This window comes from Saccoglossus kowalevskii, chromosome 2 (genome assembly GCF_978046115.1).
Source record: "Saccoglossus kowalevskii chromosome 2, keSacKowa6.1, whole genome shotgun sequence".
Lineage (NCBI taxonomy): Eukaryota > Metazoa > Hemichordata > Enteropneusta > Harrimaniidae > Saccoglossus > Saccoglossus kowalevskii.
Window position 1 is genome coordinate 40,010,010 of NC_140642.1, and position 15,519 is coordinate 40,025,528.

At 33.8% G+C, this 15,519-nt stretch overlaps 1 protein-coding gene across 2 annotated transcripts; it reads left to right on the forward strand.

The window, feature by feature from the left end:
• Positions 1 to 2,999: 2,999 nt before the first annotated feature.
• Positions 3,000 to 7,788, forward strand: LOC100375829 (sequestosome-1-like). 2 transcript variants are annotated; one of them, XM_085507493.1, is made up of 8 exons: positions 3,000 to 3,139; positions 3,409 to 3,583; positions 4,613 to 4,708; positions 4,859 to 5,082; positions 6,041 to 6,275; positions 6,434 to 6,732; positions 7,216 to 7,360; positions 7,519 to 7,788. In XM_085507493.1, the coding sequence occupies exons 2-8, from the start codon at positions 3,415 to 3,417 to the stop codon at positions 7,662 to 7,664; spliced, it is 1,314 nt and encodes a 437-aa protein (XP_085363619.1). In that variant the 5' UTR covers positions 3,000 to 3,139; positions 3,409 to 3,414; the 3' UTR covers positions 7,665 to 7,788. The 2 variants fall into 2 exon arrangements, with proteins under 2 accessions (XP_085363619.1, XP_006819842.2); XM_006819779.3 differs by lacking the exon at positions 3,000 to 3,139 and having other exon boundaries at positions 3,285 to 3,583.
• Positions 7,789 to 15,519: the final 7,731 nt, after the last annotated feature.

The following is a 15,519-nucleotide window of genomic DNA, read 5'->3' on the forward strand; positions in this document are numbered from 1 at the left end:
AAATAAAATATACTATACTATACTACTACATGTTGATTAGGTTACTGAGGTTAATGAGTCATGTGACAAAAGTTGAAATTTATTTTATCTTCAAATGTCCACTAAAAATATGATTCTGGCCAAATTTGAAAGTATACTAATACATTAATATATCATCATCACCACGTCATATGTAAACTGTTCTTGCTCTTACTCTATTCAAAAGGTAAAAAAATAAACCATTAAACCTAACAAAGATTTTTTGGAAAATGTTAAACAAGATTTGTTCATGTTACCAATGTTTTCAGTACATCCCTCTGGTACCGGCTCAGTCGAGTTTTTTTTAATCGGCCATAGAGGGCGACATGTAGCAAAATGGGTTACGTTTTCACTGATGACTAGTTTGGGCTTTATTTTCCCTTCAAGTTAAATACATACATACATGCATTCTGCCGCACTGTAGTGAAATTTGGTCAGATTGCATTATTAACAAAGAAAGGTTCTTGACAAATCTCAAATCGCCCATGGAAAAACGACATATTAAATTCAGCAAGTTCTTATTAAAAGTTAACAGCAAAGCAACAAATTTAGCATGCTTGCTTGAGCTTGGTAGGCTTCCACTTGCCATCTCAAGTATAAGGCAAATGTTGAAATATTGGATGCGATTAAACGACATGGATCATAATACATTAGTCCATGAAGCTTACCAGCTGGGGATACAGCTTGATTAGGGGTAACAGGAATAAAACACATCCTGAACTTTCTAGACTTTGGTGACTCATGGACACAATGTAAATATAACAACAATTACAGTCTACTTCACGATGGCCCTAATGATACGAACATTGAATGGAAGTTGCCATTTTCATGGGTTATATACGACTTCTTGGAAAGCCAGATGTCCAATGCAGCAATATTTTAGATAAACTCATTAAACGTTTTAAAACAGTCGCTGAAAACAGCATGTATGATGACAATAAATCTAAAAATCATAAAAACAAACTTAGAACCTACATTTTGCTGAAAAAGGATCACACCTATGAAAAATATTTAACAATAGTTAAGAATCCAAACCATCGGTCAGCCCTTACGAAATTACGTATAAGTGCCCATACCTTACAGATAGAAATGGGGCGGTACAAAAACATTGACCATAGATAATGCAAAGTCTGTGATTTTGATGAAGTAGAAGACGAGAAACAGTTTCTGCTAAAATGCAAATTGTACCAAAAGGAGAGAATTCAACTGGTGTAGCTGAGGAAGAAATCATGATAAAAATTCTCACCTCTACCGACAACAAAGAAATCATTGTTTAAGCAAAATTCATTTTTAACTTCTCTAACTGCAGAAATATTGCACTGAAAAAAACAACAGCTGCCCCAAAATAATCAATTTCACATTTCTTGTATTGTTTTATCTTTGTTCTGTTTTACTTATTGATTAAATTTTCTGTTTACTTTAATACTTTAAATTAATTGTTTACTTTAGTTTGTTACTTTTTTAGCTAGCTGTTGTTTATTTAAACAACATACTTTATTTTAATATTTTCAGGATTCCAATAACTTAAAGGATACGAAGTCAATAAAGTTATTTACTTACTTTACCTAAAACTTACTTACTTACATCTAAGGTAATAGTTCGGGTACCGACGCTGTTTAAGGTTCGAGTTTGTATTGTATGACGTTACTAACTCAAAGAAGACCAAATAACAAAATTGTTAGATTGATAAACATTATGAAACTTCATTCGGTTTGTATTGTAGTTTGCTAATTATCACATAACTGGGATAAACAATGTGTAATATCCCGCCTTCATGAACATAGATAATTTTGACAACCTTTGTTCATGTAACATTCTGATAAACTCTAGATACAATTCACTCATATGTCACGTGTCCAAAAGGCCAGCGTAATCGTGTTAATTGATGAGATTTTACTCCTGAATTTGTATAAATTAAACGTAGTATAAAGTGCCCAATCCCCATTCTTAAGTTGACTACGCCCGGATAGGGTATATCAAGCAGATTAGGTATGTGCTGCCCAAGTGAATATCCATTTCATACCATTTGGTATACTATACCTGTCGTTTGAGGGCGCATGCAGTTTAACCGCAAAATGCGATCTCATGATGACGTATCATGGTGGCGATGTTCTAAACTTAGATCATGACATCATATGTCATCAGTCAAAAATATCTTGAAAGATGTAACCCTCTCTAAAACATCACAGCTATCACATCAAAATATTAAGGAAATTAGCAGCACTATTAAACAACAATACATAACATACTGGAGAGAGAATATGACAAATGAAAAAACAAAACTGAGAACATACATTAAATTTAAAAATAATTACAATCTGGAAAATTACATTAATGTTTTGGATAATAATCAAAGAATATCAATGGCTAGATTCAGGACAAGTAGTCACAATCTAGCCATTGAAAAAGGCAGACATACCAATCCAAAAACCCCATTAGAAAATAGAATTTGTAAACAATGCCCATTACAGGAGATCGAAGACGAATTACACTTTCTTTTAGTTTGCCCACGATATCAAACAGATAGAAATGATTTTATTTCCAATATTTTATTCCCCAAAGAAATCATTACCAACCTGCAAAAATTCACATATTTAATGAAAAGTAATGACAGAAATATAATAAAACTTTTAGGGGAATTTTTGCATAAATCATTTATTTTAAGAAATGAGCTTTTTTTGGATATAATACCTTGACTCTTTTTTTTTCTATTTTTTACGTTATCGTACTTTGATTTTTTTTTTTTTTTTAATCACTTATATATTTATTGCTGTAAACCAATAGAACATTTGTAATTCTAAGGATGCAATAAAGTTATTATTATTATTATTATTATTATTATTATTATTATTATTATGCTATTTTTAACACCGCGCAGTGACATATACGCAGATTATCTGACCCGAACCAGAGTCTGATTGGCTGACATGCATAATTATATTGTTGTTCGTCGTCGGTGACTTGACAGATTTTGCAATTTGGAACCAACGAGAACCTTTGATTTGTGTATAAATACTCCAGATCGAACCGAGGAATATTATTACCGCGGACGACGAGCATACAGACAAGCATCTCCAATAAGACTATTATTGACACAGTTCCACGAGAGAAGCAGCTACAGGTATTTGTTTATTTACACTACCAGTGTTTTCGCGAGTGCTGTATAATGTTTACATCTGTTCGCGAACCGTGCAATTCGAACGATGGCTTAGGATCCAGTGGTTTCTGGATGTTCGAGCATTCGTTGACAATGTTTTGATGCGCATTCGGATATGTTTCAAGTTCATAACGTCGAATCACGGATTCTGACCTGGTCCTTTAGTCGTCTGAGCCTAAACTGAAGTCATTTGTTGGTGTTATATTGACTTGTGTTTGTCCTTCTACCCACAGTATAGCATGTCTATTACAGTAAAAGCATATTTGCAGACTGCCGACGACAGTCAAGAAATTCGTCGATTTGCTGTGGATCAGGGTGCATCCACTAGCTACGAGTACCTGTCCATGAAAGTAATACAAGTATTCCCATCTATTGGACGGTCGGATTCCTTTACCCTCTCATACAAAGGTAGGCAATAATTACAAATTTAAAATCGAAAACTGTAAAATACTTTATTTTAGCTGGATTTAATATTCGCAGACAATTTGACTGTTTTGTTTGAAGTTTAATTTCACTGATTTTTGATGAGCTAAATGTAAAATAGAGAAAGGGTATTTCACCCCTTCAGTGAAAATAACGAAAATAAAATCCAAGTGAAAATAAAAAAGTGAATGAAAATAAGTTGGTTGAATTTATTTTCAGTATTTTTCTATTAGTATGTACTAAGACTAAAAACAAATATTTTTTAATGTTTTGCAGTTTAATTGCATATATAATTCTGGGATGTGAGGATGGTATCCTTGCTATTCATTATAAGAAAACACATTCACATATTAGAGGAAAGCAGACCAAATTCACAGTATCATCATCCTGAAAATAAACTAGCTACACATTTGGAGATTAATTACTTTCACCTTTGTGAAGACACTTAAAATACCATTGTTAAAAAAAAGAAGCAACTTCCAATTTTGATCTAAAATTCCATTGCAGTTTATTTTTGTGATGTGACTTTCTGGATGTGTCATATACAAATAGTAGTAATTTTATATTACTAATCACATGACCATGACTGTGATATCCTGCCTAACTACCGGGGTATACATGAAATGTCATTACATGGCACAATTGAAAGTTCACCATTTTGAAATGACTGATAATGAATCATTAAAACATGGCCGCTGTTCAATTTTGCTGAATAACTTCAATGATATTGTTAGAAGATTATATATATTTGTTTCTACTGTGTTTTGTCATTACAAACATTTTTTTAGTTAATGTTACTGATAATTTATGTTTTTTTGGCAAAGATTAAAGTTGATGATTTTTGTTATTCTTTCATTAATTGGTGTGGAAAAGTGGTTTGACCTTTAAAAATCTGTGTACAGATCTAAATAGTTAGCAATGTTCTCAGTTATACATTTACACTTACTTGACCTCATTAGATTATTATTATAATGTCAACTATAAAATAGAATATTTTTTTCCTGTTCTTTTCAGATAGTGAGGGTGACTTTATTGCTTTCTCTAGTGATAATGAATTGGTGGACGCTCTTGGGCAACTCAGTGAAGATATCTTCAGAGTTTACATCAAACGTAAGTACATAATTCAATAATGCCGAAAGTAGATAGAAAAAAAAAACATGTCATGCAAAAGTTTCGTCCAAATTGGCATCTAATTGTTGTTGCCATGGAAACAATTCTTTTTTAGTTACTTACGTTTTCAAAAAACTGTTTTGATTTTAGCTTCTGGTATCAAATACCAAAGTGACGAATCAAAATGCGGTGAGAAAGTATTTCATCCTGGTGTGATTTGTGATGGTTGTGAAGGCCGTATCTATGGACCACGTTTCAAGTGTGTGGTGTGTCCGGACTATGATCTGTGTAAAGGTTGTGAAGAGAAAGGACTTCATCCTGAACATGAGGTGATTAAGATCCGCAAGCCACAGATTGGTCGTAGTCATATGGGGGTAAGTCTAGATAAAATGTTATCGCTTTGCTTTGACTTTTAATATGCATTAAATTGCCTATACTGTCAGTAATAGCATTAAATATAATGTGTTATGTCGGTTTCCTCCAGCCCGGTATTTGAAATAAATACCTGCTCACTGTCAGACTGGCATAAGACTTACTTGCCCTTACTCAAGTCATTTTCTATATTAAATCAATACCTGCTCACTGTCAGGCTGGCATAAGACTTACTTGCCCTTACTCAAGTCATTTTCTATATTAAATCAATACCTGCTCACTGTCAGACTGGCATAAGACTTACTTGCCCTTACTCAAGTCATTTTCTATATTAAATCAATACCTGCTCACTGTCAGGCTGGCATAAGACTTACTTGCCCTTACTCAAGTCATTTTCTATATTAAATCAATACCTGCTCACCGTCAGGCTGGCATAAGACTTACTTGCCCTTACTCAAGTCATTTTCTATATTAAATCAATACCTGCTCACTGTCAGGCTGGCATAAGACTTACTTGCCCTTACTCAAGTCATTTTCTATATTAAATCAATACCTGCTCACTGTCAGGCTGGCATAAGACTTACTTGCCCTTACTCAAGTCATTTTCTATATTAAATCAATACCTGCTCACCGTCAGGCTGGCATAAGACTTACTTGCCCTTACTCAAGTCATTTTCTATATTAAATCAAAAGATTTCGAAAAGTCATACTTTCTGATGTTTAGTGTTTAATTATCAACTTATTTCGATTTTTCTATATATTTCTATATATTATAGATTTTTCAACTCTTAATATAATAATAAAAATACAAATTTACCATCCTTAATAAATAATAAAATGCTGACCTATTGCAATGAGTTTTTTTTTTTTTAAATAAAATATCATAGACGTACATTACAGTAAATAACCCAGTTTATATTAAAGCACAATACTTACAATTCTTCTGTTTTCCTAATATAGGGATTCTCCTTCCGTCCGGGTCTCTGGCGACTCTTCAGTGGTTTACGACCCGGAATGGCTCATGAATGCGGTCGCATGTGGAGACAAAGAAACCAAGAACAAACAGAGAAGTGTCCTGAAGGTGATGCACCAGCCGAGGAAGGTGCTTCTGAGAATCCAACTGAGGGGGCCAACCCACAAGAGGATTATATGAAAAATGTTGGTGATGCAGTAGCTGACATGTTGAAACCATTTGGTAAGTAGGATTGTTTATAAACTTTGTCTTTGAGTCAGTCCTCTATTTTCTCCCTTGTTTCTCTTGCTATATACGATGAATTGTGTAAAATAGTGTAGGTGTGAAACATATGGTAACAATAGTTATTCCATACTACAACATGTTATTTTGTTCCACAGGTATTGATGTCGATGTTGATGTAGAAAACCATGGCATGCGTAAACGTTGTGGTAGGGGACATTGCGGTAAAGGTCCTGGTCCTGGTCATCCATGGGGTAGAGGTCCATATGGTTGTAGAGGACGTGGTGGTCGTGGTGGCCAAGGTTTTAGATGTCAACGTCGCAGAGCTCAAGCTGAAGCCCAAACTGATGCTGAAAAAGCAACCACTTCAACTGATAACCAAGACAAACCACAGGAAGAACCAATGAATGATGACACTACAGCAACAAAGAATAATGAAGAAAATTCTTCACCAATGGTGAATATTTTATGAATATGGTCATCAGCTCCACGATTTGCAAATTTTATATTTGTTAAAGGGGAATTGCTCAATCCCATGGATTGCACCATGTGCTCATGGGTAATTAACTCCGCCTCTGTCCACTAAATAAATTAATGCTTATTATACTCGCTTACTCAAACTGTGATTGACAGGCATTAGCCGCCATTTTAAACTCATGATTTTTACTTGTTGCGGCAAGTTTCGACCAAAAACAACAACATTTATATATCAAAAGCCCAACCAGATGAGTGTAATCGCTAGAGTACATATTCATGCCCCCATAGAAATGTATTTGGAATCACAGCTTGATCTCTAAACATCCTAAATGGCATATTTCCCAAATTGCCCCTATTTATAGTATTGGTTCCCCTTTAAAGTATTCTTACTTAATATGTTTTAAAATACAGTGGTATCCAGTTTTATTTCAAATCTATAATATTCATCTTTCGTAACCCATAGGAAACTGAAATGCCTGCTAAACAAAGCCAAGGTGGATCAAGTGATGAGAATGATTGGACTGTAGTACAAGATCCAATCAGTTCTGAACCACAAGATTTTGATAATACTGACATTATGCCTGAACTGAGAAATCCTTCTCCAAAGGGTAAGTGTAAATGAAAAATGATTTACTTGAATTGATGTTTAAAATACATTGTAATTATTAAGAGCATATTGTTTCTTTGTGTGCCATCACAACATACAGTTTTTTTTCACAAAAAATGTTCTTGTTGAGCTATTGGTAAAATTGTTTGTCTTTTACAGATAGCAAAATAGCGCAAGCATTGAAGCAGATGAAAGCGATGGGGTTTGATGACGAAGGTGGTTGGTTAACTCAACTTTTAGATGCCAAGGGTGGTGATATTGGTCGTGCATTGGACGCTATAAAGATGGGTCATCACATGGAATGAAAATACCCGCTACAATGAAACCTACATCCTGACTTGACTTGACATGGATTTGCTGATACTGATTTTTTCCATATTATAAATGTGTACTATCTACTCTGTTACTTGAGTGTATACTAATATGTTGACTATATATATATATATATATATAATGACCCAGTAGCTGGTAAAAAATTTTGTTATAAACTAATTTGAATGATAATTACATTCCAATTCATTCAATATTTGTTGTAATTTTACAAAATTTGTTTGAGACTAGAACATTCATTATCAAGTTGTACTAGTAATGTATGCTTTTGACTAACTACTGTTACCATGGCAAAATATTTAGTTAACTTACTGGGTCATTGCAACATTATTCATATATAACCAATCACAGATGAGCTGGCGGGAACCCATGATAAATTTCCTACAAAATTAACTATAGAAAAAAGACGATGTAATTTAGATAAAGAATACTGATGAGATGTCTTAACCATGTCATTTCTGACATATGTATGTCTTTGGATTCTACATCCAGAATTTAGAAACTAATCATGGGTTCCATGCAATGTCATCTCATTCGCAATTTATGAAAAGCAGATAGAAAACTATTTTCATATGCCTCAGGACACTCAGACCAACTATACAAACAACTTTTACTTGAAATGTGCACTGCTCAAAAATAAATTCAGAAAAAATTTAGTTGATCACAGTCAGTGGATTGAAACTCTCAAATTGAAATTGAGGGGAAAAATATGTTGACTGTCTGCTTTTCTTCACTGAATAAGTCAACATTGTAATGCATTTTTGTAATCAGGCTGTCTCAGCATTGGTTGTGTTTTCACAATATATTAAGTAGTCAGTAGAAAGCATTGAAAAAATGTTAAGTTTCACAGTTCAGAAGAGGGTCATTATTCCACCTAAAATAGTTTACATTTATTGAGAAATCTGTTTACATCAAAAGATTCATCAAAACAAAATTTACCACATATTGTTAATTTTTCTCAATTTTATGAAAATGTTATTTAAGTTTTTAACTTTGTATAGATTTAACACAATGGATATTAAACTGTTGAAACTTACATGCTGTTTGTACGTCTCCCTGAATCACACTCCAAACATTTCCACCATAGTTATATTTCTCAAATACTGAGTCCCTTAATTGCTTTGTAAGTTTATCATAGCTCCCCTTCTTGTGACAACATAGTTTATTCCATATTCTTACCATCATCACTGTGGACAGAAGGGAATATGCAAAGCTTCACTTACAGGTGTTTTTCATTGTTGAAAATTAATATAACTAAAATGCAACGAGTGATTACAAGTAAGTCCAGTGGGGTGGAGTAGATTTGTTCAACAGTCGTAATTACTTGGCAACTCTTACTGGCGAAAGAGGGCGCTGTTTATGACTGCAACTCTTGCTTGTGACACTGTTACTGGAAAACCTAGTAACCGTGCTTGTGACCATGAATATCGCAATGTCAGTGGTTTAAATTTAGAACTATGAATATTTAGTATAGTATTTCGCCAGTTTTATTTAGATTTTTAATATCCACCATATTCATATATTTTTATCTTTGTTATAAATTAAGTAGTTGAGACCCACAGTTTATGTTGTGTTGTGTCAGATTGTTTTTCATTCATGACACTGGATATAAATATATTTGTTTTTAGCATCACAAAATGCTTCCACCTGCTCACATATGAATCACTTTTCTGTCATACTTGACTCTTCCCGCGTGGCTCGATTTTTATAGGATTAAACACGTGATGCAGTATAAAAACAAAAGTTATCAAATCTATGATGAGAGGGGGCGACATCATGTAACATAGCGAAATTGCCGTTCGGTGCCAGGCACAGAAGGTACAGTGAAGAACCCGTTTAACTGGAGGGGACTACTTGGTCCATGTTGATGAATCATACAATTGTGCGTTTTAAACACGCAATGCAGTATGTACATCGCGCCCAATACTTCAGACTGGCTTCATCACGAGTGAGTGTCAATCTGTGATGCTCTTTAATAGTATATGAATTTTCCACAATCATGACATTGATATGACCGAGTTGGAGTCTATACAGTCATAATCATTCTTTGAAATGAATGGGAAAGATATGTGTGGGGAATATACATGCATAGCAAACCGGGGAGTTAGTGTTGTGGATTATGTGTTAGCATCTAGTTCTTTATTTCAATATATTGTTGATTTTGGTGTTGGAGAAGAAAGTATTTCTGACCATTTCCCGTTAATATGTAAATTAGAGATAAATGTTGCAATACAATTAGGTGAAAATTTTGAACAATTTTGTAATAGTTATGTATTTTATAAATGGGATAAAGAAATGTCTGATATTTTTATTAGAAATTTATTGCCCAATGAGGGAAGGGAAAGGTCACAAGCAGTCATAAACTCCAGGACGGATGACATGATGACAATTTTTATAATAATTTTATGATTTGCTAAATTGGGCAGCTGCCGATTTTAAAAAATGCAATAAAGGGGTGGGAGAGAGATCGAATAATCAACCCAGTTGGTTTAAAACACAGTGTGAGATAGCAAAGCAAAATATGTATGAAGCATTACGTCAATTCAGAAATCGTCCCATTTTAATAGAAAATCTTACCCGTTATAAAAATTCCAAATCTCTGTTTATTAATAAGGGGCTTTGTAGGGAGAGCACAAATAATTATAATATAAAAGTAACTAATGCTATACATTTTGCTGGAGTCAACACACAGAGACCAAGTATTACACCTTTTGAAAGGGTCAACCACTTCCAAATGCTTCACAATCCAATATTTGACAACTCTGTTTTTGGCAAAACTGTGAAAGAATACCCAAAAAAATTGGATTTTACTTTTCAAGATCCAATATTAGGTGAACTAAATGGGACTATATCAGAAGATGAAATTATGAAAGCATTAATTGAATTGAAACCAGAGATATCACCAGGACCAGATAGTATTCCAAATGAATTTTACAGGTGTTCAAAGAATGCTCTTATTCCAGTTTTGAAATTTGCTGTTAATGCAATATTTGACGCAGGCATTTTTCCAGAGGAATGGGCTAAAAGATTTATCGTTCCTTTACATGAAAAATGCAATGTAAATGACCCCCCAAATTACATCACGTTACTAAACTCCCTAACAAAAATGTTTACGTACATTTTGAACAAAAGGCTGGTAACTGGTCCCAAGCAGGTTTTTAGAAAGGGTTATTGTACTGTTGACAATATTTTCACTCTTCATGTTATAGGTACAGAAATATTTAAGTAAATCAAAAGGTTGGTTCTACTGTATGTTTGTTGACTTCAGCAAGACGTTTGATTCAGTTAATCACAACTTACTGATGTATAGACTTTACATTGAGGGCGGTGGTGGGAAAATGTTGAATATTTTAAAATCTATGTATAAAGGAGTCAAATCATGTGTGAAGTGCCAGTCTGGTATAACAAATTATTTCCCATGTAATGCTGGCGTAAGACAAGGGTGTGCTTAGTCCCTTTTTGTTCTTACGTTTTTTTTTTTATAAATGAATTAAATAATTATGCTTGAAAATTCAAGGTATCGGGAAATACAAATTAAACAAGAGTTGATTAATTTATTCTCTCTCTTGTATGCTGATGATGTTGCGATATTTAGTGACTCCCCTATTGGGCTGCAGAGACTTTTAGCAATATTAGACTTTCTGCTCAACTTGGAAAATGGCAGTAAATATGACTAAAACACAAATTATAGTTTTTGGACGTGTGGAGTGAAAAATGGTTTCTAAATGGCAATCCTGTAAATACCGTTGGGTACTATACATAGTTGGGTTTACTTATTTCGAGTAGAAACACTTGGAGCAAAACAGTAACAACGCTTACACAACAAGCACGAAAGGTCATGTACACAATTTTTCGTATGCCTCACCAAGATTATTTTAAATTATTTGATAGTATGGTTTTGCCGGTTATAAGCTATGAAGCTGAATATGGGGGCATAGTAAATATCATGTGATGGAAAGAGTACAGCTAAAATATTGTAAAGCATTTTTGGGGGTAAAAACATCAACACCTGATGCAGTAGTTTTAGGAGAATGTGGCAGGTTTCCAATTTAAACTACTAAAAACGTCTCAAAATATAATCACTGAATAAGCATATGATTTGGCAATTTCACTTGATAATAATAATAGGGAATATTGGGCAACAAAAGTAAAATATCTATTATCTGTGCATGGGTATCGGAAAGGTATGGCTATGACAGGGACCAGGAGACTTTGATGCATTTTTACAACTATGTATGACCAGAGCATCTGATATATTTAAGCAAGAGCGGTGGGGGAATGTTGTCTCAAAAGAAAAGCTGCGGACATATCGAAATATCAAAACTTCATTTCACCAAGAAGTATATTTTTATTGTCTAGAAACTGATAAATTAAAAAGTGCTCTTGCTTGTATCAGGTGCTCTTAGACTAGTCATAGGCTAGAAATAGAACAGGGTAGATTTATGGGACTGGATGTAGAACAGAGAATATGTAAAATATATGAATCCCCTGAAATAGAGGATGAACTCCATTTCGTTTTAAAATGACCAATGTATGAAAACATTGGACAAAAATGATTACCCTCATAGTCATACACAACGTTAGAAAAATATTATTCCATTATGTCAAATGAATCTGACCAAATAATCACAAAACTAGCAATGTTTGTACATAAAGCACACATTTTGAGACAAGAAAGTATTAACATGAGGCCACTTTTGACCTCAGGAAAGTATTAGTTGTGTATTTATTTTTCTATGTATATTGTGAAATGGGTCGGTGGCCTTTAAGAACAAATAAAGATTCATTCAGAAATGAGTCACTAACCCCAACTTAGGTATACATAGTCAAAAACAGTATCAATAACGCTTAGACAATTTTTTTTGCACGGGGCAAGTTCAATAAATATGGTTACTGTGATATTCTTTTTTTGTATTAAGCAAATAATCATATTCCAATTATGTGATCATTTCCACTATTCTGGGTGTTTTTTGGTTTCTATCCTGTGATACTGGTAATCTTTTGGCTCTGCGAAGTAAGCATGTCTGATTCCGTGACAGGTGGTGAAGCCATCGCAGATGTCAAAAGGAATGCACAGACTACCGGTAACTTCGTGTTATATTTTCTCGTATTCCGTTCATGATCCTGTGACTGTAGAATGTGTCCACTGTAATTCTATCAACATCGCATGTATGTATGTAAAATTGAAAATTGGTATATATGCTATATATGCTATGTAGTCTTTGAAAACAAATGAGTTATATCTCGCATAACTAGAGGAACATAAATAACTTTGGTACAGTAAGTCACATGTATATGATGATTATTGATGATGTTTCACCACCACAGTCAGCTGGCGCACACGTGATAATAAAATAAATACAATATTTACTATATGTGTGCCGCCATCTTGAATGACGCATAAAACTAAATAAGAGACAAGTTGTGAAACGCGTTTTTCAGATTCCTACAAATCAGGACGAAAATACCAATGTTTCACAAAAATACGGTCCGTTGGGGTTATATTAAGCCAACCGATAACAAAATTCGGCCTAATTCGTCATTTTTATGTGGGAAAATCCCTTGCATACAACATCTAATTACGCGGAGAACCAAGAACACTAAGCCGGGGTATTTGAAACCGAAATTGTCATCTAAGCGTTAGGCCGTCGCTGATTGGCTGCTGAGCTGGAATGCCAATTTTTAGTTTTAAATACCCCGGCTTAGTGTTCTAGGTTCTTCACGTAATTAGGTGCTCGTATGCAAGGGATTGGGGTGCCGTTGTAAATTGGATATTTAGGTAACATTTACTAGTATACTACGACGTTCTATGTAGATACACATTTTGGGTCGCGGTATTCAATGCAGTGGCATTATTTTTAGGTTGCAGTATTTAATGTAGAGGTAATATTTAGGCCGGGTATTCAGGCCACCGTTTTCAATAGATATCCGTCATTCAGGTTACGGAACTCGGTACAGAAGCATAGAAGTAACATTTAGGTTACGATTTGTAATGACCATGGTGGCATCATTTATGCAATGAGGTTAAATGTCGAGGTATCTTTTACAGTTACAGGATTTAGTGTAGAAGTAGCATTTATGAGATGATAGTCAATGTGAAAGTACATTTAGTATTCAATGTACAGGTACTATTCAGATTCAATGTAGAGACGTTATTCTTTAGGTTACGATATTCAGTGAATCATTCACGCTATGAATCATATAAATCACCGTATTCCAGGAATTAATTATAATTCAAAGAATACATTTAAGTTTCAGTATGCAACGAATACATTTACAGTGTTTAACAAATAATTGAGAATTCGGTGTTCAATGATTAAGTCAATGATCTTCATCGCGATACGCAATGAACCGTTTAGCCTCAATGTATTCAAAGAATTATTAATGTTTTGATAGTCAATAAAACACTTGGTTTACACGTTCTCACATATTATAACACATATTAATTATATGAGTAATAAAAGAAAATTACAATAACAACTGAAGAGTATCTAAAGAAAGTTGAAAGAGCAAAGAAAATACAAAGATTTTATTGTTATGGTATGGCTTATCCAGAACCAGAATACTGTAGAAGATGAACATACATCACAAAACATGAATGGAGCTTCATGGAATCTGGAATCTAGAGGACAAAAGAGGCCATTAGATGCTGTTTATAATGATGAAAAGTGCCTGGAATAGAATCTAAGAAAAGATGCATCAGTGATGACATTGTCATGAATTCAATACAATGACATCTCATTAAGGTTTCATGAAAGTCTTATCACTACCTATTACTATACAAGGTCATATGTGAATGGAAAGGAAAAATACGGTACAGACCGAATATATGTCATGAATGTGATATTACTATATGTGAAACGCGGAGTTTATGCACGGGACTCCATGGGTAAAAAGTAAAACACGTTCAATTAAGAAAACTTTTTCGATCATTTGAAACGAAACAAAACAATTTGTCTACATTTTGTCTACAACAACATTTTGAAAAAACATAAACAATGAGAGGGGTATAGACATAAGATACAACCATTAAAACTAATAGCTATATTATTTATAATTATGATTTGGGAAGATTTCTTTACTATATCTACTCAGCACACACACATATATTTAATTACAGAAAAAAATGCTAACAATTGAGAGAGTCAATGTTTTAGTGAATTGAGATGCGGTGTATGTTGTCAAAACACTTACTAATTTTCCTTTTATGGTTTTAATTTACAAATTGAAGGCCATCGGCCCATAAAAGTATTTACATGTACAAGAAGAATATTTAAATAAAATCACATATCTCGTTCCTCAGTTTCAATGCATGAAAAATGTATGCAGCCAATGGTTTTACAATGTCAGAATTTCTATGAATTTATCAAAAGACGGGATATTATAAAATGTAGTGGGTAGGTACGAGGTTTGCAATTCATGGTAATATGGGCAACAAGGAGAAAATGGAACTCGTTTCCAATTTCATCTATGTCACAAAGAGAGCAAATACGTTCGTTCGTCTCTCTCAATTACACCACGATCTCTTTCAATGCGAAGGCAGTGAGAAGAACATCGAAACCGTGCAAGAGCTACTGTATGGAAATAAATTACAACAGATTTTAAGTATTTTTCCGGCTGCAATGTAACCTTAAATTCCAGATATGTAACCAGTTTTGCTAAGGAAAAAATATCAGTAAGCCACTCAAAATGTAGACATTTCTTAAAATGACATGAAAATACGCTTACAAATTCCTGAATATTGCCAACTTTCTGCGAATACCAAACATTTTATAATTTACATAAAAACAATAGTTTCCTTATGTCTGCCACCCAGGTAGGTTTCGCCCT

Coding starts and splice junctions, on each gene's coding strand:
- LOC100375829 (XM_085507493.1), top strand. CDS start 3,415: ATGTCTATTACAGTAAAAGCATATTTGCAGACTGCCGACGACAGTCAA. Junction 5,083..6,040: donor TTGGTCGTAGTCATATGGGG/GTAAGTCTAGAT, acceptor TTCCTAATATAG/GGATTCTCCTTCCGTCCGGG. Junction 6,733..7,215: donor AAGAAAATTCTTCACCAATG/GTGAATATTTTA, acceptor CGTAACCCATAG/GAAACTGAAATGCCTGCTAA.